General features: G+C 41.6%; 1 protein-coding gene across 3 annotated transcripts in view; it reads left to right on the forward strand.

The window, feature by feature from the left end:
- The window catches only part of LOC134617951 (plexin-A1-like), a 307,268-nt gene that overhangs the window by 160,734 nt on the left and 122,908 nt on the right, over nucleotides 1-23,626 (forward strand). For all 3 annotated transcript variants that reach the window (XM_063463038.1, XM_063463040.1, XM_063463039.1), the window contains exons 6-9: nucleotides 514-637; nucleotides 956-1,109; nucleotides 3,572-3,671; nucleotides 11,704-11,818. In XM_063463038.1, coding sequence (XP_063319108.1) covers nucleotides 514-637; nucleotides 956-1,109; nucleotides 3,572-3,671; nucleotides 11,704-11,818 — 493 coding nt within the window. The remainder of the gene's footprint in view (nucleotides 1-513; nucleotides 638-955; nucleotides 1,110-3,571; nucleotides 3,672-11,703; nucleotides 11,819-23,626) is intronic.

Consider the following 23,626-nt stretch of genomic DNA (forward strand, 5'->3'; position numbering starts at 1 on the left):
TCCTCGTAGACTTTGCTAAACCATAGCTCTGATTAACTCAATGCCTGCTTTATAAGTACAGATAGGCATACTGATGACCACACTATGGTTCTGTCGCTATTAAGAAAGTGCTGAATGTGTGGTTGTCATGTTATCATTAACGCATACTCCTGTTTCTCCTGTGTTAAACTTTTAACTGCATAGGTTGTTTATATGCACCTTTGCAATTTACTTCTAATTTCCATGCATCTGTGCACTCACTAATGAACAGAGTCTGTGTCTGAAACTCAGCATCCTGTGGGTTATCCAATAAATGCTGCGTATCAGTGATCTCGCTGTTTTTTCGCTTCCCAAGTTAGAAGTGCTGAAAAGCCACATTTGGACCAAATGCCTTTAGCTGTGATATTAGTAAAATGTACGCTAAATATACAAGTACATTTAGAAATCAGGACTAATATGGATTTCATGTGCAACACAGGTATTTATTGCTCAGAAGTAGTTAAGGGGCGATGTGAGCATATTCTTTTTCTCTAGATGTTCGAGGAAGGATCGCTGCAAACGAGCAGAAGAGCCTCAGCGTTTCACCACCAGAGTCGAACAGTGTGTCCGACTTTCCGTCCAGCCAGACACCGTCTCCGTCACCATGTCAGAAGTGCAGGTACAGCGCGCTGTCTGACCTTGTGTATCTGTTCAGCTACTCTATAGAGGCGTCGTGAATTTATACGTGGTCCTTTATAAGACGAGTGGGGTAAAGATTAATGGCTGGGAAAAATGAAGAAGGCAGATGTGAAATGAGATTAAATAAAGCTTGTTTTGTGTTGTAGCTAACAGTCATTTTGAGTATGGGCTGAAAAGTGCGTTTTGAGCCACACGTCTGAGCAGCATTTTCTGCTTTGGGCCATTACTAATGAAGTGTATTGATTTAAATTTCTGCTGTGTCTCATCTTTCTGCTTTCTGTCTTTTTTTTCTTGCTAGCTTGTGCTTCAGACACAGAATGTGCCGAGTCTTTCTGCTGGAGTGAACTGCTCCTTTGAGGACTACGTAGAAACGGAAGGGCGCATCTACAGTGGACGCATCTATTGCCTGTCTCCTTCGACGAAAGAAATCGCCCCCATCACGCGAGACCAAGGTAACCAATAAGTCAGAAAAGATATGATGTTGGAGATAACGTAGACTTCACAAATGTCTGACTTTTGCTTTCAAAATGATATTTTGATTTTTCATATTCAGCTGTTAAAGTGAAAAAGAAATGTCATTTCATATCATAATTATCATATGAAGAAAACTGAGAACTTTTTAAAAGTAGATTCATTATCGGTGTCTGAGTCCAGCAATTCTTTTTGTAACGGAAAATGCCAGCTGGGAGTAGCTGCCTTAGGGTTTTTTTTCTTCCGCTGATGTGCTTTGACACAGAATCTGGGCAGCAACACAAAAAAGGCTTTTATTCAGATGAAAAACACTCCTTGTTGTCACATTTCTTACCTTAAAATACAGCACTTGCATTTGAAACATAAAAAAACAAAACACAGGCCTTAACAAAAGGATGCTTTGGTGCCAGGACACCCTTAAAGTCACTTTTTGTCCCTCAGTGGTGACAGCAACATTCACTACCCCCTCCTCTTACAGTCAACCATATACTGTAAACTAGCAAATTCAACAACTGCTACTATTTTGACACTAGGTCCTGTTAGCTTGGGTTACAACCATGTTAAACTATTCTGAGGCTACGTATGTGATTCATAGTGCACTAAAATAATAACTGCAATGCTTTATCTATTAAGCTATACGTAGCTGTTGTATACAGTTACAGTGCAATGGTAACACTTGATAATTAAATTAGCAGGAGCTAACTAGTTAAATGTGTTAGCATGGTTTGCTAGTTTACTTACAGTTGGATGAAAGGCTAGTGTAGCACTTTCATGAGAAGTGAAACAGAATTTTGTACCCACAATTAAATATTGTAATAATAATATTATAATATTATAAATATTATAACTATAAACTATATAAACATTTTGATGTTAAATATCCATCTCTGTTGGTCTTTTCTTGATGTCTACTCCGGGTTGAAAAATAGTTTCAAAATGAAAGTTGTGCCCGTGCAAGCAGCGCTTGGCTTAAGGTTTAACAAATGTAGCCTGGACATCCTTCCACGCGAAAGGTTTTACTCTATTAAAAAAAAAAAAGCTTTTTTATCAATATTTTTTTTTATCATTTAGTGTAGAATTAAATAAAATCTTCTCAACACAAACAGTGAGATGAAAAAATGCACTCTGGTAATTTCTCAAACTCGTGATCTCAGCCTTTTGGCCTATTTGTACTGATCTGCTCTCAAGCAGTTGCATCTCTGGATGTGTGATGCTAACATCATAGGTAGAAAGGCAACGCATGTACAGTGGCAGTCTGACAGACTTCACCATGCAACAAATGAGACAGTCTTTAAAGTATTGGTCTGGTAATACTAGTCTAGAAGACATGTGGCCATCTATTCATAGCCATGCATTAACCAGATTAGTTGTCCTTGTTTTAGAAAAGATATGTTAGAAAGATATAAAGATCGGTCTGTCTACAGTTCAGTTCTTGCGGTCGAATGGTAACCAGTTTTGACCAGAAAAATGACTTCAGGATTTCAGTCATGTTCACTGTGTGACGCCTTCTCAAATCTGCTGCAGTAATTTAGTCCTGCTTTCAGTTGGACAAACATTATTAGATCACACAGTGTCACTTTTTGCATTTGTACATTTCAGCCCTCTAACAAACTTTTGTTTTGGGGAGACGATGATGGGCTTTTCAGCTGAACAATTTTGTTTGATGCTAAATATGAATTGTTTGCTTAATTTGACAGTTTATTCAGCTGTGTGAGACACAAGACATTTTTCTCTTCAGCTTCACCCATTGCTTCTCGATTATCAAAATTAGAATGAGCACATTTATAAACATACCGCTGAAAGCCCATGAATGTATATAGACAGCTGTAAGTGTTTTCTCCACTGAGTAACTCTAATAAATTGATTCTGCTCAGAGCTGTTTTTACTCTCCGGCAGAAATGCTGTCTCCAAAACTGCAGATTTACAGGAACAGTGAAAGCGTATACATTGACTAGGACCGGGTTGATCCTGGGGTCATGAAACATTTTCCATATACGAACTGTTATAGATGGACTATGGAAATATAGAGTGGAGTATAGAGTAGGGTGTCATACATAAAGGCCGGGAGGTCAGAACTGTCTCAACAGAGGGTCCAATCACGCCCACTGATTTGAAGATTGCAGGAAAGGCGTTAATAATTCAAATTTACCAGTACAATGCATTGCTACTCCTAGTGTGATGATACCAGTGTTGTTGTATGAAAGAGTACCTTTTGATCCTGTTCAAAGAACTAAAATGTAAAACACTGTTGTTGAGTTTGTGCCTGTAAAGCTCCACAGACCTTTAAACGTTAATGCACACCTTCGTAATATTTAAAGAATGTGGATTCATTTATTTGGATCGGTTATTATGCAATGGGTTTTACTCGTCTTTGCCACTTGACATTCTTTGTAAAGAAAAACACTAATAAAACACAATGTGTTTGTTATGTTTGACTTTGTAGGTGACCGACGCATAATAAAGTTGTATCTAAAGTCGAAGGAAACTGGGAAGAAGTTTGCCAGTGTGGATTTTGTCTTCTACAACTGCAGCGTCCACCAATCGTAAGTTGAGAGCTTGTTGCTAAGTAGGATGGGGAGAAAGGAGAAAAATATCAGTTTATGTTTAGTTTCTCTGTTAAATTGCTTTAACACTCTTTTAAATAGCTATTGAGGTTTCTCGATGACATCATTCATTGCTCAAGAGTTGTCATCCATATTGGATGTTGGTTGCTAGGGAAAAATGCATATTTCTTTACTGATTGACAGTGCTTTTTGAATGTTGCCGGTTCAGAACCTGTCCAGAAATACAGAATTCAGATTGCTGGGTGCCAGATGGTCCTGGCCTGTGTAACTGGACCTTTATTTACTTGATCTTTCATCGTCACCATGATTGTCACACATCCAAAAAGTTAACATCACACAGTTACTTGACAGATGTCTCCAAAACCTCAATACAAAGATCTTACTGCCGGTCAGTTTTCAAGATGAAAATCAACAAGTGGCTGAAGTTTTAAAAGAAAAAAGTGCTAAAATACTGCTACTTACCTGCAGGTGTAAATAATTGGTTTAATACAGGAATCAAGAGAAAACCATGCAGCCGTTTCTAATTCAGTATTCAATCTGTTCAAGCTTTTTACAAATCAATTAGTTAATTAAATCTAAAGCAATGAAGGGACTACTGGTGAGTGAAATAATAAATCGATTCTTAACCATGGAAGACTTAGAAGAGCAGCCAAGCTTGGGAGGAAAAAGACGTCACTCATGTTCCCGGGAAACATATTATCCCTAATTTAAGTATAGGAATACTGGTAGACTTTTCAACAGTGTTCTGAAAGCAGCTTTTTTATATGCATGTCTATGTCTGTTGCTTAAAAAGAAGGTGCAAGACAGGAAACAAGGAGAGGTAAACAGTCTTTTCAATTCAATTCTATTGTATTTTACTTATACAGCGCCAAATCACAACAGCAGTCGCCTCAAGGTGCTTTATATTGTAAGGTAAAGACTCTACAATAATACAGTGAAAACCCCCAAGATCACTGACTCACTTTAAGCAAGCACTTGGCGACAGTGGGAAGGAAAAACTTTTTGTTTTGTCACTAAATTTCTATCAAAAACAATTTCTACATGACACTCTTCCTTTTTTTTTTTGTCTTCTCACACCAGTAAAGTAGATCTTCATTGTGCGTACACAGGAAGGGGGGGGGGTGGCTAGGGGTATTAGAGAGAGTGACAGAGTGCTGAGATCATCCTGATAATGAATGAAAGAATGTGTTCCTAATTGTCCTGCCTTGTTAAATAAAGGTTAAATGAAAATAAATAAAATGTCATTTGCTAAATGGGTCTTGGCTGCTCCCCCTGAAGTCAGTGCTTGGAGTTCGCACACACTTTTCCTCTCTTTCTCGCATTCGATTCACTTCCACCTGGCACAGACTCCCAGTTGCATCAATACACCTGAAATGAAAAAAGCATCTGTAGTATAACTAAAGTAGATTTATTGTTTCTCTTGGCAAGCATTGACTGAAGAATCACTTCCTCTCTCAGTGTTTACACCTGTTTTATATCTTAAAAGAATTAGGGGCATCCTGAAAATGATTCTTACATGTAAACATGTGCAGAATTGTCATTTTTTTACTGTATGTGGGCTGTATGAGGGTTTAATATGTTAAGTCATGACAGTAGCTTTTAATTACTGATTCACCAGCATTATAAGCGTCCTTGTCCCGCTACCATCCGATCCTCACTCCCTGCAGCCTACAGCTCTCTTTTCCTTTCCTGCTGTCCCACTGTCCTCTTGTCTGCCTGTTGACTTCTCCTCTCCCATTCCTCACTTTGCCCATCTCTCTGTCGCCTGGCCTCAACCCGTCTCTGCCCCCTGCACACCTCCCATTCCTTGCCTCTCTCTCGTTCATCAAGCCCATTTATTGCTCGCGCTCTGCTCTCGGCCCTGCATATATCTGCATAGTAATAGGCCGTTAATTAGCTCTAGCTGAGGTGCCTGTGTGGAGATGGTCATAATGGAGTGGGCTTGGAGAGAGCGCTCACCTGGGCCACTTCTCGGGGCCTCCAGGCCTACTTGAATGGCTTTGATTCTTTTTTTTTGTGAATATGTGTGTGTGTAGTTTTCCGTTTGTTAAAGAGCATGCAGGATGTGTCAAAGTAACTGCAAAAAAGAGCACCAGAGTGCCTATTTATGCATATTTGTATGCATGCAGGACATGTTTACTAATGTGTGTGTGGGTGTGTGTTTATGCTGCGTACCCCTGATTAACTAGCCCGCCTAGTCGCGCTCTCTTTGCAGCATAAACAGGCATGCTGTTGTTTAAGCCTTTGATGTTGGCTTTGCAGGGCCCCCTCAGGACTCTGCTGGACTGTTAAAAAAATAATAATAATACAGCGCTGTTACTGCCACTGCAGCTGTAACACAAACCCGCGTGTCATGCAATACTCTTCACCTTTCACCTCAAAATCTTTGACCCGTCCAACAACCACCTCCGCCTGCAGGGAGCGGGGTAAAGAAGTCGCTGCTTTCAGGGGACGGTAATTGAGTCATCCTCGTGGGCGTGATGGGCGGATGAAAGCCCAGCGTAGAAGCACAACAGCAAACGCACAACAGTTGTACTGTATCAGCACAGATGCACAAGCAGAGCGGGCCTGCAGGCGAGCGCCCAGACGGGCTCAAAGTTGGATGTGGGCACCAGCTTCACCAGCAGTGCACACGCTCGTGCAAACACACAAAACAGGTGCACACACAGTCAGAGGGAGCGCACTCAGACAGAAGCCACAGTACTTGGCGCGGGTGAATTGCGCTGTGAGCTGTTTACATATACAATATCCGAAATTTGCATTAAAAAAAAGAGGTTTGGAATAGTTTAATTGAGCGTGCGGGAGGAGGAATAATGTATAGAGAGGAATAGAAACAAACAGGTGGCAGGGTGCTGGAGGGGGAAGGAAATTCACATTCTGGGAGAGCTGGAGACGGGAAAAGACGAGCGAGAAAGAAGTCTTCAAGAGGAAAAAAGAGAGAGATAAAGCCGAGTGTTGCCGAACGAAACAGAAATTGTGCCCATTGTGTCGGGAATAATGCGTCCCACACAGCTAAAAGGTTAGCGCCACAGCCTCAGGCCACCATGACCATTACAATATGAAAGGGCTGAAATCTATGCAGTGAAAAGAAGCACTCCAGGGAGGGGGACCGGCTCACTCTCCAGCCCCTGGAAAGGGCTCTTATTTTGAGGCCCATCATTCCCCGTCGCCCCTCTCTTTATCCACTGCTAACTTTCCGACTCAGCTTGTAGAAAAAAAAAGTTTATAGTCAAACTTTTCTGTCATTACATCATTAGTTGTTGATATTAAGACAATAAGTTGTTGGTCTGGGTTTTAAGTGAATGTGACCTGGTTTAATTAAACTGAGGGTTGAGACTCGTAGACTTACTGCTTTTGGACATTGCCGTGACAAGATGCAATAATACCGTATAATGAGTCTGAGTCCCCTGGTGAGAATCTAAACTTCTCATTTGGCTGCCGTGCTGCTGTATAACTTAATGATGTATGCATCATTTTATTGCCGCTCACTTTGGAGCTTTATTGGATAAAACACAAAGAGGCCTATTTATAGATCACATAGCACAGCCAGCGTTCCCCGGGTTCCAAGCAGCACCGCGCACATGAAGCACAGGCAGATATCTGCGAGATACATTACGCTATCAAACCAATCAGAGGTTCTAAATCAAAATCACGATGTGCTTATAGCTGCTTCGAGTACTGATTACGGCGTTAAAAGCTTTCAGCTTCATGCCTCAAATGGGTCGCTTTTGGGCCCACCACATGCTGACATGTTTGTGTGAGCTGCAGATAAAAGCATAGCCTGCAAATTAAGACAGAATTGCAGTTTTATCCGTGACTTTATCCTCATTGACCAGATTTAAATGAGGATATGATTGTTCCCTCCTTTCATATATGCTTGAGCGGGGCCGTTGCACGCACATCAACAGCTTTGTTCCATCGATCCATCCTCCCTCGAACAAAAGCTTGGAGAAGATGAAAAGGCGTTTGACCCGGAGCTGTTGCTGGGCCTTGTTAAATAGCAGGGGACTTTATTGACTGCACTGCAGCAGCGCCGCCACTTACCCAAGCCGGTTGTCCAGGCATTGACAGCTCTACTGTAGGACAAGTCTCCACTGCCCAGGTGACCCAGGAGGAATGCCTCGATGTCAACACGGGTGATGACTTGCGTGCATAAGTTTGCCTTAGCTCGATGTTGTAGTCTGAGCTCTCACGCTCGTTGCTTGTGAATGTGCGCGCGCACTGCCCTGCAACGGGAAATCGATCAAGCCCGGAGTTAATAGTGAGGAGGAACTGGCTCACCAGCTCTGTTAACAAACATCAGACTGTTGGCATAACCTCAGTCCACCCTTCCCTCCATGGAAATCCACTGGCATTGATTAAAAACCTCACGCCGCAGTTCAGTCTAGTCTCACCAGCTTATCTCTGGCTATATGAAGCCTCTGCCGTTGCTTTGGTACTCCAGTGCGGGCGATTTAGGAGTTAACCCTCGAAAATCTAAAAAACCAAGGACATAGACCCGAAGACAGAAAGAGGATTAGGCTGAGATCCAATTTAAAGTCAGTGTTTCCGGCAGCAGGGTGGCATTGTCAGCTGAGCAATTGTCCTTCAGCTTGGTGGACCTGGTTTGAAACCCCCGTGTGGTGGTGCGTTACTGTGGTGTTCTCGAACTAGACTTATCAGAGATCGCTTGTCAGTCAAACTAAGAAGGTGGTATTGTGATTTATTTCTCCTTTGACTTTACTGCTGAGGTTTTTATATCTCTTGAAGCTTTTTTCCCAACTAAGTACGAACTCTTTTTCACTTTCCTGTCCAATCCTTTAAAGCCCCGGCGAATTTGGCTTCAAGGGTGCCATAAAATACTCGTTTTAATTATGTTTTACTTTTTATTTCTTGTTTTGTTTATTTGTTTTGGTCTTTTAGCTCAAGATATTCCTGAGCAGAAAATCTTGGTTCTATATAACGAACAACCACAACAGGAAAGTAACACAGGCTTAGAAAGACAGTGCTATCAAGAAACTCACTTCACGATGAAGTTGGAGGTGGCAGTAATAACCAGATGCTGGTTAAATAAATAAAAAACAATAATGAAAAAAAGACCCCGCAGGTTCTCAGTCAGTTCCTCTGGTGGATGTGGGTGTTATCGGAGGTCTGATTGAGTACAGTGACAGCATATGGGAGTGAGGACTGACAGGACATGTAATTAGAGCTTGCTTTTCTCAAGCCAGTTAAGTGACATTTAGTTTAGAAGCGGTGTAAAGACTGCATAGCTATGACTTGTTTTAATTGAAAGAATTTTTTTTTTTGGATTTACTGAACATTTCTACTTCTGTCACTCTGTATTTTTTAATTTTTGTATTTTTCCTTAACAGCGAGCTTGAATTTAAGCGTTCTCTCTGCAACATGACAAAGTTTATGAAGTGAACACTTTTTCTTTGCTCCTGTGGGTGTCAGATGATTGACAGAAAGCAGAGTGTAATTTAATACACCGCTGATGTGAAATCACTTGAGGAAAGTGATCAAGTAGAGACTTCAGAGCCAAAAAGTAATTGAACAACTTTGAAACTTCTCATATTAACAGCATTACTAGCCATGGCATTTTCCCTTCCGCTGCTTCTTTGTGGTGACCATGATAGCCTTGTCTTTGTCTGGTAATCCATGTTTGAATGTGTATGCATTCTTTTTTTTTTTTTTCTTCCTCAAGTTATAGAAAAACTGGCTTATCTTGGTCTGCCAGCTTAGTTTAACTTTAAGCCCCCAAGCATGGAGAATACGAAGGGAGGAGTGGATCACCAAGGATTCCTCCTTCAGTTGTGCAAAAGTCTTAAGTCTTCTCAGTTTTTAAAAAATGGTCTTGATCAATAGTTCTCCAAAGTTTGTGAAGGTGTTTTAAAGTTTTTCTCTAGACATTACATTTCAGTCCAGGCATTGTACCTGACTAGAGAATGTTTTTTGTTTTCTTTTTCATGTTTGTTTGTTTTTGCTTGTTAAGCCTCTTAACAGTGATCTATGAATTAAGGCATTAAAATGCACCTAACCAGGGTTGTGTCTACACCTAACAGAAAACATAGCAAAGAGCCAGGTTTAAATGATATCTTTAGGCACTTTGTTGCTAACCACCTCTCGCATTATCACATAGTTTGTCCCACATTTTGTTTTGTTTATTTGAATCCATGAAAAATGCCATAAAATCATTTTGTGCCAGCAATGTGATTCCCAAAGAGCTATTAGCTGATAAGCTTGACATATCTCGGTATGCTGTGGATTGTGTTCCTTTAAAAATCTGAGTAAACTGAACAAAAGGAGGACAAGAGAAGAAGTGGCCGGACTAAAAATAACTATGTACTGCAGATCAACAGTATCCGAAAGTCACGTCCTTAAGTCCCTAAAAATCCAGGAAAAACCTGATACTGGGGCTGACGGATGCATCTAGCTCTCATGCTGATCCATCAATGGTTCACTCTGAAGCTTCATCAGAAATGGTCTCAGTGGAAAGGTGGCTGTCAAGACACCATTTTTAAGGAAGGAAAACATAGATAAAAGGTTGAGATATGCCAAACTAGACATGAACTAGACTACTAATTTGAACTTCATTTATTATTGTCAATCTGTATATAAGACGTCGTTGCAGTGGAGGCTCTGACATGGTTTCAAAAGTCATTGAATCAAAATGTACCCTCGCATTTTGATCCACCATGCATTACCATGTGGAAAGCATGTGATTGGTAACAGTATGACAATGATCCCAATCACCCTGCCAGTGCAGTCAAAGCACACCTGGAAAACGTACAGAACAAACTGTGGAATGCTATCAGTCATGGATTGGCCTCCCCAGAGCCCAGACATCAACATTATTGAAGCATCTTTACAGAAAACAGAACAAAAGGCAGCCAACATTCAAAGAAGAGCTTTGAAACCTGGAAAACTGTCACTGAAGACTACTGAACGAAATTAAAAGAAGAGCGTTCAGGCTGTGTTAAAGAATAAAGGTGGTCATGCCAAATATTGGCTTTCAAGCTTCTTAGAATTCCAGGTTTCAAGAAATCACTGGATCTACTCTATAACAGTTTTTCTAGCAAAATATAAAGAAATGAAAGTGACTCAATCCTTTTGCGTTAGCATTGCCTACAACCAGTAACAATAAGGATGAATTATTGGCATTAAGGACAATAATTGGCTGGTATATGATACATAAAACATGTAGCTGCTTAAGAAGAATAAAGTACATTATGTTATCATTTTTGATCTTCATTAAATTATGCCTTCAATTTTCAGGAAAAATATAGGTTTATGCTTTATTGCCTTGGTATGTTTTTGAAATAATGAGAGACTTCAGTATCTGAAACGACCAACAAAGTCAGCTCTATTTCTTTGCCTTTCACTCTCTCATTAAGGGAAAGCTGTGATTGTAGTAAGGAACTAGCATCTATCTGTCAGTGCAAATCTTCTTATGCATCTTTAGAGCCTATAGCATAAAAGTGTAATTCGTCTTTCTGGTGGTGTACAATTATCCTTAAATGTAAACTGGCAGCAGGATGTTGTGACAAAGCAAAGTATAATGTGCTGTTAGCTAACACTTATCCTGTTTTTTGCACTTGTTTTTCCACTGGTTTTCCTCACATCCAAATAACTCACCGCTGGCCACAGTTTCTCCTAGTTTCTGCCTGTTTCCACTTCCTTGGGCATCATGGGAGCTCACAATTATGAGACCGAGGTCTGTCACATGCCTGCAAATATTCATTTTGAACTCATAAGCATTACATTAGCAGACAGAGCGACGTTGAGTCTGTCACGGGGCAGCAACCTGTAAATTAAAATGCCATAAAACCTATGTTCAGTTTTTCTTCTTTACAGTTACATTTTTTTATGTTCTTCATTGTAGCTTGTCACTGGAAGCCACTGTGACAGGATCAGGAAACTCAAACTCCATTAAAGGACATTCAAGGATGTAGACACAAAAAGACATGAGTGAAATAAATACATAAATCATGTAAACCTCATCCTTTCTCTCTCCTGTTCTGGCTGGCTGCAGGTGCCTGTCCTGTGTCAATGGAAACTTCCCCTGCCACTGGTGCAAATATCGCCACATGTGCACACAGGATGCCAGCGACTGCTCCTTCCAGGAGGGACGAGTCAACACTTCAGAGGTACGGCTTTGAGCATGTGCACACACACAAGTGCTGCTGAGCACACGTAGTTATACATCCTCTATAAAAGACAGATTGAGAAGATAGCCTATCAAAGCAACACATGGATACATTAATGAGTATTAATGGATTTGCATACACACAAACACACACACACACACACAAGGAAGTATGGTGGCATAGTAATGCCAAGGGTGCAGCTGTGGCCTGTATGCCATCTGAGTGTGTGTATATGAGTATATGAATGAGTGCTGCTGAGAGTGGCCCAGCAGCAGCTGTTGTACTCTAAGCAGCACTGGATTTATTCACTTATAAACAAGTCGGGGTGAATGGGTATGCAAATGGCAGAGCGCGCTAACGTCCCAAATGTTATATTTGCATGAAAACCCTCATCTATCCATGAGCCGACTCGCTCTCGCAGTCCCCGTGTCTCTGTCAAGCTCCTGTAATTCTAACCGGCTCGCTCGCAAATGCAGAAATTCGCTCTGACAAACACAAACACACACAAAAAAGAAACTTCATTGCCTTCAGAAAGTTGCACTTAACACCCAGACACCTTCGCTCTAACTTTGCCTCTATTTCAGGCAAAGAGTTTTGATGTGCACCCCTTCCCCCACACTCTTTTCCTCTCATTCTTTTTTGTAACCTTTTCCCTCTTTTTTCTTCTTTCTTTGCTCGTTTCTTTACTCTGAGTAACTGTGTGCAGGAAGCAAGCATGCTCAGCCTTTTATTTGATCTCTCACTCCTCTCTTCATCACTCTCTCCATCCTCTCATAAAGCCTCAGTTGTTGAAAGGATATCATATCAAAACTAAAACATTCAGCTGGGTGTGCACAGCGTGGATGGGTATAATGTACATTCATATATTTAGATATACACAGGTTTACACACCTATGTATCTTTAAGGGAACATGTCTGTTGTGTGAATTTTTCCCTGCATATTGGTGTGTTTAACTTAAGACAGTGAGGTATGCGTGTATTAGAATTTTAAGTGTATGAACGGTGCTGCAGTTTCAGGCATTTGGTGTGAGTGGAAAGGGAGACGGGGGTGTGGGTGCGGGGAGGATAACACTTGACTCCACACAGCCTGCCATCACAAGTTACGCCCTCCTGTAAATACCAGGCTGACATCCAACCTTATCTACTTCATAGAGCTACACCAATTCATCTTTTATTTTTTCTTCTCTTCCTATTTTTTTTTCTTTTGATATACTCTTTTTTTCCCTTGTTTTTTTTATTTTGTGCAAGCATCACCATGGTTACCAAGCCCTTTGAATGTCAGGAGGGGTTTGTTGAATTTTGATAGACACAAAAACACACATGCACACACATTTGTGCCAACCCCACATCCTTACATGGGTTTTTGTTGTCATTAACAGCACATAGAGTACAGATACATCTTTGTTATTTTTATTGTGAGGGATGCATGTGTGCTGGTGTCCACTGTAAGGAAATCTTACCTAACCCTGTTAAATAAAACACTAGCAGCTAAATTTGCCAATTTTACAGTATGCCTATGCCTTCTTACTGCAGATGTTGACTTATATTACTATCACACAAGTGATAACGTTGGTTGGAGGCCAGCACCGCCATGCACCCATCATGACTTGAGCGATGAACTTGCGATCTTGTTGCTTTTTAAAGGGTTGCTTGGAGGACTGAGGGAAGAGCCAGTCTGCTGTGAGTCTGCAACTGAATGTGGTCAAGTTGGCAATTTAAAATTACATTTAATCTGTGATCATGTTTAAACGTCACCAATGTCTTGCAATCTGTTACCATCTACATATGTAGAAATTCACATTAGCTACTTACTTTCAGAGTCCAGCCAGAACCTCATAGATCTGAAACAGCATTTCCTCCACAAATAGTGACGTAGCTGCTGCAGGACAGTGTTTGCACTGCAAAATGACATTGGTGATCATTAACCTTTCTTTTATATAGGAATATAGCCCGAATACCACCAGTTAGCAACCAGTTGAGTCGAGTTCCCTATTGCAAATTGATGCATTGCTCTCAGACTGACTCATCAGTCGCAGTCAATCAGTCAGACTGATTGATTGCAACATGTTGGCATTCTGTCTGTGTTTAGAAATGAGACAGCAGTCATTTGTAAACTTTGAGCAGTCAGTCTGAGAGTGATTGCAGTCAGTCTGAGTCGGACGTGATTATTTGGTGAGAGGCAACTTGTGCGGTCCCATTGCAATAAAACGTGGTTGACCAGACTACTAGCTATAAGTTGCCTAACGTGGAAAAAATTCATTGCAATCATTGGGCAACCATTAGTTTTTACTGGTTGTGAGGAGCTTGCAGTCCTTAGCCATTAACTAGCTATCATTAGTCACATCCCTGACAATTAAAGTTAAAATGTGTCATACACGTATGTTTTAGTACCCTGACTAAAGAGAGAAAAAATAGGTGAATAGATCGTAAAAGTTTAGAAAATGGTCAGTAAAGATTCACAAAGATGATACATTACTATGAAAAATCCTATATATTTAAATCAGTTTGTTACCACGTAGCCTTATGTTTCCTCTCTCTGGCTCTCTCTCTCATGGATCGGTAACAATTTGAAGTAATGCATAGGCTCATTTGGGCCAACAGCGCCTTTTTCTTTCAGTCGTCAAGCGTTTATCTCTTCTAGCCACGATTTTGTTCCAATTTGCCAGTTCGTAGCCCCTGCTAAAAGCAATATTGCCCATCACCACTGCCTGGAAAAGTTTCCCCCTGTGTCATTAGCAGTCAGTTGCCAAAGTGATTGAATTCACACTACACTGGTTATCTTCCCAAAGGCATTTGTCATATTTCTTGAGGCTGACTTGACTTCATATCTGATAAAAGTCATAGCATGTGTTATGTGAAGCTGCGGCATAGGTAAATCACACACACGCACACACACACACACAAAAATTCACATTCACAACAGATAACCACTAATGTATAATTTCCGCCCTTTAAAGTAAGTATAATTCTCTGCTGTCACTTCCTGGATTTGTAAATATATATAAATCAGCTGTGTTGTGACAGCAGATAAACAGAGAGGCACATTAGGGGCGACCAGGCAGAAAATTGCCAGAGTTGGAGAAACACTTGAGAAGGCCATCAACAGAAATGCATATAAACACAAACAATGAGAGAAACAAACACCAGTACAAACAAACACAGAGACAAACAAATTTGCTCTGCTCCGATGAATCCCAGCATTGGGCCGGTTGAGCCGACTGGGTCGACGCCGGGCCCCGGGGTTTAGGTTGAAATGACTTCATTTCGATTCAAGAAAACAGGAAAAATAAGACAATAATAAAAAATGAACACGAAAAAAAAAGTAATAGAAAAACAGGTTTGTTTGCATTTATTTTCCTGTCTACACGCTTGCCTTCTTATTCATTTATTGATTGCAATTCGCCCGCTTGTTAATTAAGCCATTCATTCATTTTGCATGTAGTTGCTTTTCACTCAGGATACTTCATGTCCCACAAATGAATTAATGCAGTACATGACTGACAGCAAAGACAGAAAATAGCTGCCAAATAACATCCCCTGATGGGAGCTTTGACAGGAAGAGACTTATCTTTCTCTTGTGTGTGTGTAAAATGCTCCATGCAACAACAGTTTCATCCTTAGCTGTGACCCCAGGTACTCGTTATTGATTATACCTTTTTATTGGCTTTGCGTTGTTGGATTCGTCAGAAATGTGTGCAGTGCACGCACCACTGGGGTAACAAATGAGTAAACTCATATTGAACTTATAAAGGCATTTTTTTATGTCTAATCAGGCTGTTTTTGAATTTACAAGTATTGTGGCCACATGCAGCCTTATCATGTATGTTGGAAGGTTTTTATAATACATTGCACAATATACGCTGATCAGCATACCATTCTTACCACTGACAGGCAAATTGAATCAGACTGATTATCTCTTCATCATGACTCCTGTTAGTGGGTGGGGTATATTAGGAAGTAAGTGATCATTTTGTCCTCAAAGTTGATGAGTTTGAAGCAGGAAAAATGGGCTAGCATAAGGATTTGAGCGAGTCGGACAATAGCTAAATTGTGATGGCTAGATGGCTGGAACAGAGCATGTGCAAAACTGCACCTCTTGTGAGCTGATAGCTACTGCAGTGGTCAGTATCTATCAAAAGGAACGGTGGGGAACCAGCCACAGGGTCGTGGGTGGGCGGTCGGATCCAGCAAACAAGCTGCTGTAGCTCATATTGATGATAAAGTTATGCTTGTCCTGACAGTTTTGCTAGAAAACATTGGGTCCTGCCATCTACGTGGATGTTAATTTATAACATACCACTAACCTAAGCATTATTGTATTCCCTGCTGGTTGTGGGGCTCTCTCAGCAGGATAATGCACCACAAAGCATCACCTCCTCGCAACTTCCATGACTTAAAGGATCTGTCCACAGCACCTTCAGAGGTATAGTGGAGTCCATGCCTTGACAGGTCAGGGCTGTTTTGAGCCAAGACAATATTAGGTGGGTGGTCGTAATCTTATGCCTGATCCATTTAGTAAATAAACCACTATGCAGGGGATCTTTACACTCGTCTTCCTTTATATCTCACCAGTACCTTGAACACACGTCCACAACTGCAGACACTTACCTTTATTACCATGCAGTGTTTTGCTTTTTTTGTCCTCTCTCTCTTTGAAGGTGCCTGTGGTTTAGTTTTGGTGTGCAGGTTGTATGCCAAACTTTCCTTAGCCAAGATACCAAACCCAGAGTCGCTCCTGGTGTATTTTTCGGAGTGTGAGTACAAATGTTAGATAGAAAGCAGTTAGACATATAAATGTATGAATGAGTGAATGAGACAAGCTGTATAAGGTGCTGTAATAGGTGCTTTGGGTGCTCAAGTAGAGTAGAAAAGCACTATGTAAGAACCAGTCTGTTTATCATTATCTTGTGGTATTTAAATTTATTTATATTTATATCTATTTTATAAGTCAAAACTCTTCAGTTTTCACCGGGACAGTGATCCTGTCCGCACCTATGGTAATAAAAGGTAATGGTATGGTAATGGAAGATGACCCTAATATATGTGGGTTGGAGATGTTTTCTCTGCAGGGTGGAAAGGCTTACTCTCCCAGATGTGTTGAGAAGATTGGAAAGAGAAGAAGAACTCAAAGTAGACCCGCTGCTTCCCCCAAACTGAAATGAAACAATCTAAGTAGTTCAGGCACTTGCAAAGGATGCTCCCTGGTTGCCTCCCTTTACAGCTCTGCCAGGCACAGCCAGCTGGGCACAAGATGCTGGAGGGATTCTGTCTTCCAGCTGACCTGGGAGTGTCTGTGGATTCCCCCAGGAGGAGCCAGAAGAAGTCTGAGCAACCAGGACATCTCTGTTCCACCTGCTACTGGAAATGTGAACCAGAGAACAAACACTTTGTGTAGCTTCTAGTCTATTTTAATTTAAGCCCGATGTATTTATTAAGACGCTACCTGAGTGATGTCATGTTCTGCATCAGTCACTCTGTAACTGGAACTCACAACCTTTACCTGTTCGTATATATTTTTTTCTTTCTTTCTTTCATCCCTTATCTCTCGTGTCTTCTCCTCTTCCTGGAAGCCTGACCTCCTTTAGCTTAGTGAAACACAGTAAGTCTACGATGCTTTGCTGTCTCCCAGGGGAGTGCACCAGTGGGGTTTCTTTTAGCCTACTTGATAATTATTCGCGAGTTGTTTTAGGCTCCAGATGTAGGAAAAGTTTATAGATATGTGGATCAGCTTTGGCCTTCGTGCCGGTAATGAGCGGATGCATCAACATGATGAGTTAATGGGTCAGATGGTTGAATGTTTCTGTCAAGTTTCCACATTGGTGCAGAAAGCACAACAATAGGGATGCATGCATGAAGGTTCATATAGTGCATATAGCCATAAGCCAGCTGTTCTGTGCATGTATTCCCATAGCATTCCTGCATAAAAAATGCATCTCGGCAGCCATCTCCATACAAGTATCCCTCTTTGATCTCTAAGCTCTTTTCTCTTGTTCACCCACTCCCTCATTCCCTCAACAAGTCAATTAGCAGGTTGCAGACACCCATCTCTTTTTGTCTCGCAGCTAAGGGTGTCACGGTTACAGCTGTCTTTCCTTTGTTTCTGCTTGCTCAAACTCAGGCTGGTGCACAGCTCTGAGCTGCCCAGCTCGGAGGTTCTGAAGCTGGCACTGAGTAAGCTTCCCTACTCCCTCTGGGTCTCTCTCTGGCTGAGGGGAGCTGCCTGCCACTGATAGACTCGACTGTGTGTATGTGTGTGCATGATTGTGTGTGTGTACACGTACACATGTGTTAATTATTCAAAGTGTATTAAAGCTTAAAGATGCATCTCCAGATGCCTCTCTGATCGGTGGCGTGTTTAATGGAGAGAGACAGATGAGATGAGAAGCGAAAGGTGGAGCATCCACAATAAAACATAAGTGGGGGAGTGTGGCTGTGGCCTAGTTGTGAGAAAGGAAGATGCTTTCTAATCCAACCAAGCACCACATTTAAGAAATTATGTGCACACTTGACAAAAAATGCAAACTAAAACTACTCCTGAAATTATGAATTTACCCTCCTTAGTGCTAGATTCTATTAGCCTGTTCACAGCACATACTAGTTATTGCATATAAATGGAATACAGTGCTTCTGGTCATGCCTCTGAAAGCTGTGTGAGGATGTCCCTCAAGCATAAGTGAACTAAACAGAATACGAAAGAAAGAGAAATCCTCAAAATATGGACTGATGTAGAAGAAGAGGTCAGAAGTCAGAGTGAGATTCACTTTTAATTAGGTTGTTATGGTATTTGCTTGTTTTAACTGTCTTGATATGCCTGAAAAATGACAGATTGGAAATCCCATTTGTCCATATTGCTCAAGGCGAAACTGTCGACAAGCTTGTGGGATTTTGGGCTGTTTTTCGGTTGGGTTGCAAAAGGCGGGGTAAAAGAAACAAGACGGACAGTGGAAGTGGAAGGTTAAAGATATGCACAGGGAAGGAAAATGAAAAAGACACAAATGGAGGACATTGCTGAAGGAGCAGCATTAGCATTCGATGAAAGGACGGGAAACACAGTGGAGTGGGAGCAGGACGACGCGAGAGATGCTTAACCATTCAGGAGATGAAAGGATACGTGAGGGTCGTGACACCACCCATGGCTTGTGTCTCCTTAGTATCTACTCAATAATTCTATGTCATTTATCTCTCTGGCCTACTTTAATCTTTGCTTGAAGCTGGGCTGCTTAAAATGACTTGATTGTGTCAGAACTTTACAGCGTTTGCTTACGTTTGTCTTCAAAGCTTGAACGGGAAATGCTGAGATGTCACTGATTAAGTCACGGAGGATTCATAGCTACTTAGGCACATGTCTGACGTCTGCTCATGGTTTTTCTCGAGTTAAATTTTGTATTTTTGTTTAATGAACTAAGCCTGACAAATCCACAGGGGTACCAAGCGAGAGAAGTAGATAAACAGTTTGCAGCACTCATTTATTTTGCAGTCCAAACCAAACTGAACTGCTTTCCTGTGTTGTTTTCTTTCTCATCTGACCTCACTACTCCTTCATGCCAAAGGCTTAATGAACCTCACTCCACTATTGTTTTGAAGGCACCCGAGTAATCACATGTGCGAAATTGGTTTTGAAAGAATTTTGACAGTGCCCAGTCTCAGTGGGTAAATTTAATGGCCATCAGACTGTTGAATGGTGCAATGAGGAGTAGAAAGAGAGCAATTAACAGGGGTATCGCTACTCTTCAGTCCCATTATTCTATGCTAACCGACGTTTTTAGCTATGAGCAAAAAAAAAAAAAAAGATTCTTTTAAAACATTCTTCAAAATGAGGTTTTAGCCTAGGGGAGCCACATGTTTAATGTAGAAGCAGTCCAGTTTACAGCAGGTAGCCTGTGGTTATATTGATTTCACCTTTGACAGATCTGCCAAAGTGGACCAAACATAGTTCAAAGAAACTTGATTCAGCTCAGTTTTATTTATATAGCACCAAATCACAACAATAGTCACCTCAAGGCTCTCTCTGCTGAATCACACTTGTTATTAATCTCTGTCTCTCTTCCACAGCATGTGTTTTGTCCTGTCTTCCTTCTCTCGCCCCAACCGGTCGCAGCAGATGGCCCCGCCCCTCCCTGAGCCTGGTTCTGCTGGAGGTTTCTTCCTGTTAAAAGGGAGTTTTTCCTTCCCACTGTCGCCAAAGTGCTTGCTCATAGGGGGTCATATAATTGTTGGTTTTTGTCTCTGTATGTATTATTGTAGGGTCTACCTTACAATATAAAGCGCCTTGAGGTGACTGTTGTTGTGATTTAGCGCTATATAAATAAAACTGAATTGAATTGAATTGGCACTTCATATTGTACAATGATACAGATAAAACCCCAACAATCGGACGACCCCCTTTGAGCAAGCACTTGGTAACAGTGGAAAGGAAAAACTCCCTTTTAACAGGAAGAAACCTCTGGCAGAACCAGGCTCAGGCAGGGGCAGCCATCTGCTGTGATTGGTTTAGGGTGAAGGGTCTGTGGAAGAGAGCCAGAGATGAATAATAACTAAAGATTAAATGCAGAGTGCTGTGTAAACACGTAGTGTATGAAAAGAGGTGAGTGAAGAAGAAACAGAGTGCATCATGGGAAGCCCCCAGTAGCAGAGGCCTATTGCAGTGTAACTATGGGTCACCTGATTCAAGAATAACTATAATCTTTATTAAAAAGTAAAGTTCTAAGCCTTTTTATGTGGAGAGGGTGTCTGAATCCAAACAGGGAGCTGGTTTCACAGAAGAGTGGGCCTGAAAGTCGAAGGCTCTGCTTCCCATTCTACTCTTAAATACTCTAGGAACCACAAGCAGAGCAATGTGCTTTATTTGGGTGATACAGTACTGTGAGGTCTTCATCATTCACTAAAAAACCTCTGATGAACACATTCTTGGTCTTGAATGGTAATGCTAATCGCACCTGCGGGCACTCAAGTTCAACCAGTTCAGAGCAGTCTGTCTTTTAATCTTGCAAGATCGATGTAAGGTTCTGCCGTGGTGTGTCGCATTGTGCAGCAAAACTACACGGGATTTGCTGTTAATACAGTGTAGCAGTACAAACTCCTCTTTAGTGTCTGACTGCAGGTTTCCCTTGAGGTGAGAAGAGAGAGGTAATAAGTTGGTTTGATTAAAGGTAAAGGGGGTAATACAGCTGGCTTTCAGGTTTTTGGTGGGAAAGTAAAATTAGGAAATTCCTCATTGATGGAGCCGTAATGAAGCCAAGGTGTGACTTATGTTCATGCATTTATTTAAGTATCGGCATTTCACTTCATAACAGTGAAGTCGATCTCTTTCTTTTTACCTCTTCCCGTACATGCCCCCATATCCCCTGTAGTAAAGGGCTGCGAGTGGGTGGACACACCAAAAGGCTTCCAACACAGTTCAAAGTGTCTTTTATTGAACAGAAGAGCTCCTAGGCTGGTGCGATGGGGTGCCTGCCCTCCTTCCACCTGAGACTACGTCTGAGGAACTCGGTTCATTTGAGCAAAATAGATGAAAAGTTTTCCTGTTGAAATGAAGCACAGGGGGATGAGTCGCAAATCTAGAATAAAAGATGAAACGGGTCTGGCAAAAAGGAGCGATCGCTTTCAAAACTTTTTCTGGCCCCAGTGAATTTGAATACGAGATACCGCAGTATCTTTTGTTGTGAAGTTTGCTGCGTTGTGTATTGCTTAAACTTTTCCGACCCGGGACCTTGGGGGACCTGAGAAACGCATTCCCTCGTCCAAAGACTAGCGGAGGAAATAAACTCTCAGGAAGGTTTGCATCACTGGCTTTTCTGGTGACCTTGAAAGGTTTGGATGATTCTCAGATGGGTCACAGAAATCACTTATTATTCACTGGGTCACAGTCTAAAAAAAGGGGTTGTAAGTCTGTTTTTGGTTGGTTCCCACATGGCATGGAGCACTTTGTCATTTTCTTTTCACAAGATGAAACAAAATTCATCAAATTTTGATCCTGAGGGCTAAGAGAGAGAGACACCGAGGGAGAGAGAACACAAGGCTGTACTTAGTGAGGCCATCTTGATCACTTCTTGTTATCTGTCATGTATCCACTGTATCACCCACACACACACACACACACGCGCGCGCAAACACTCAAACAGAGAGTGTGTGGGTCTTTTTTTTACAGGCTCCTATTGATCCACTAGCTGATGCTTATCATCTACATCCTCCTCTTTGACCATCCGGACTTGATAGCATCCTGATAGACACACAATCACACTTGGTCATCAGAGATAGCACACAGGACACTGCTATTCTAATGGAGACATGTGAGGAAGAGCCTTGTGCAGTTACTGGGGTAGAGCTCTTTTACAAGCAAACGCAATATGCTGCAATATCTGCAGCTTGTTTTTTGTTTTCGGAAGAAAAAAAACAAGCTGGAGTTTAAAAAATGATATGTGTACATATATATGAATACAGAGACACCAATCATGGCAGCAGAGGAACAAGCTCTAAGCAGATCCATAGAGGCTGCTGTCTACCACACGAGGCCAGACCCCAGGTGTAGGCTGTGCAAAGATGCCCCGAGACAGTCCAGCACAAAAACAATACAGTGGCTTGCAAAAGTATTCGGCCCCCTTGAACTTTTCCACATTTTGTCACATTACAGCCACAAACATTAATCAATTTTATTGGAATTCCACGCGAAAGACCGATACAAAGTGGTGTACATGTGAGAAGTGGAACGAAAATCATACATGATTCCAAACATTTTTTACAAATAAATGACTGAAAAGTGGGGTGTGCGTAATTATTCAGCCCCCTGAGTCAATACTTTGTAGAACCACCTTTTGCTGCAATTACAGCTGCCAGTCTTTTAGGGTATGTCTCTACCAGCTTTGCACATCTAGAGACTGAAATTCTTGCCCATTCTTCTTTGCAAAACAGCTCCAGCTCAGTCAGATTAGATGGACAGCGTTTGTGAACAGCAGTTTTCAGATCTTGCCACAGATTCTCGATTGGATTTAGATCTGGACTTTGACTGGGCCATTCTAACACATGGATGTTTTGTTTTAAACCATTCCATTGTTGCCCTGGCTTTATGTTTAGGGTCGTTGTCCTGCTGGAAGGTGAACCTCCGCCCCAGTCTCAAGTCTTTTGCAGGCTCCAAGAGGTTTTCTTCCAAGATTGCCCTGTATTTGGCTCCATCCGTCTTCCCATCAGCTCTGACCAGCTTCACTGTCCCTGCTGAAGAGAAGCACCCCCAGAGCATGATGCTGCCACCACCATATTTGACAGTGGGGATGGTGTGTTCAGAGTGATGTGCAGTGTTAGTTTTCCGCCACACATAGCGTTTTGTATTTTGGCCAAAAAGTTCCAGTTTGGTCTCATCTGACCAGAGCACCTTCTTCCACATGTTTGCTGTGTCCCCCACATGGCTTGTGGCAAACTGCAAATGGGACTTCTTATGGTTTTCTGTTAACAATGGCTTTCTTCTTGCCACTCTTCCATAAAGGCCAACTTTGTGCAGTGCACGACTAATAGTTGTCCTATGGACAGATTCCCCCACGTGAGCTGTAGATCTCTGCAACTCGTCCAGAGTCACCATGGGCCTCTTGGCTGCATTTCTGATCAGCACTCTCCTTGTTCGGCCTGTGAGTTTAGGTGGACGGCCTTGTCTTGGTAGGTTTACAGTTGTGCCATACTCCTTCCATTTCTGAATGATCGCTTGAACAGTGCTCCGTGGGATGTTCAAGGCTTGGGAAATCTTTTTGTAGCCTAAGCCTGCTTTAAATTTCTCAATAACTTTATCCCTTACCTGTCTGGTGTCTAAATCCAATCGAGAAT

This window comes from Pelmatolapia mariae, linkage group LG20, assembly GCF_036321145.2.
Source record: "Pelmatolapia mariae isolate MD_Pm_ZW linkage group LG20, Pm_UMD_F_2, whole genome shotgun sequence".
NCBI classification, from domain to species: Eukaryota; Metazoa; Chordata; class Actinopteri; order Cichliformes; family Cichlidae; genus Pelmatolapia; species Pelmatolapia mariae.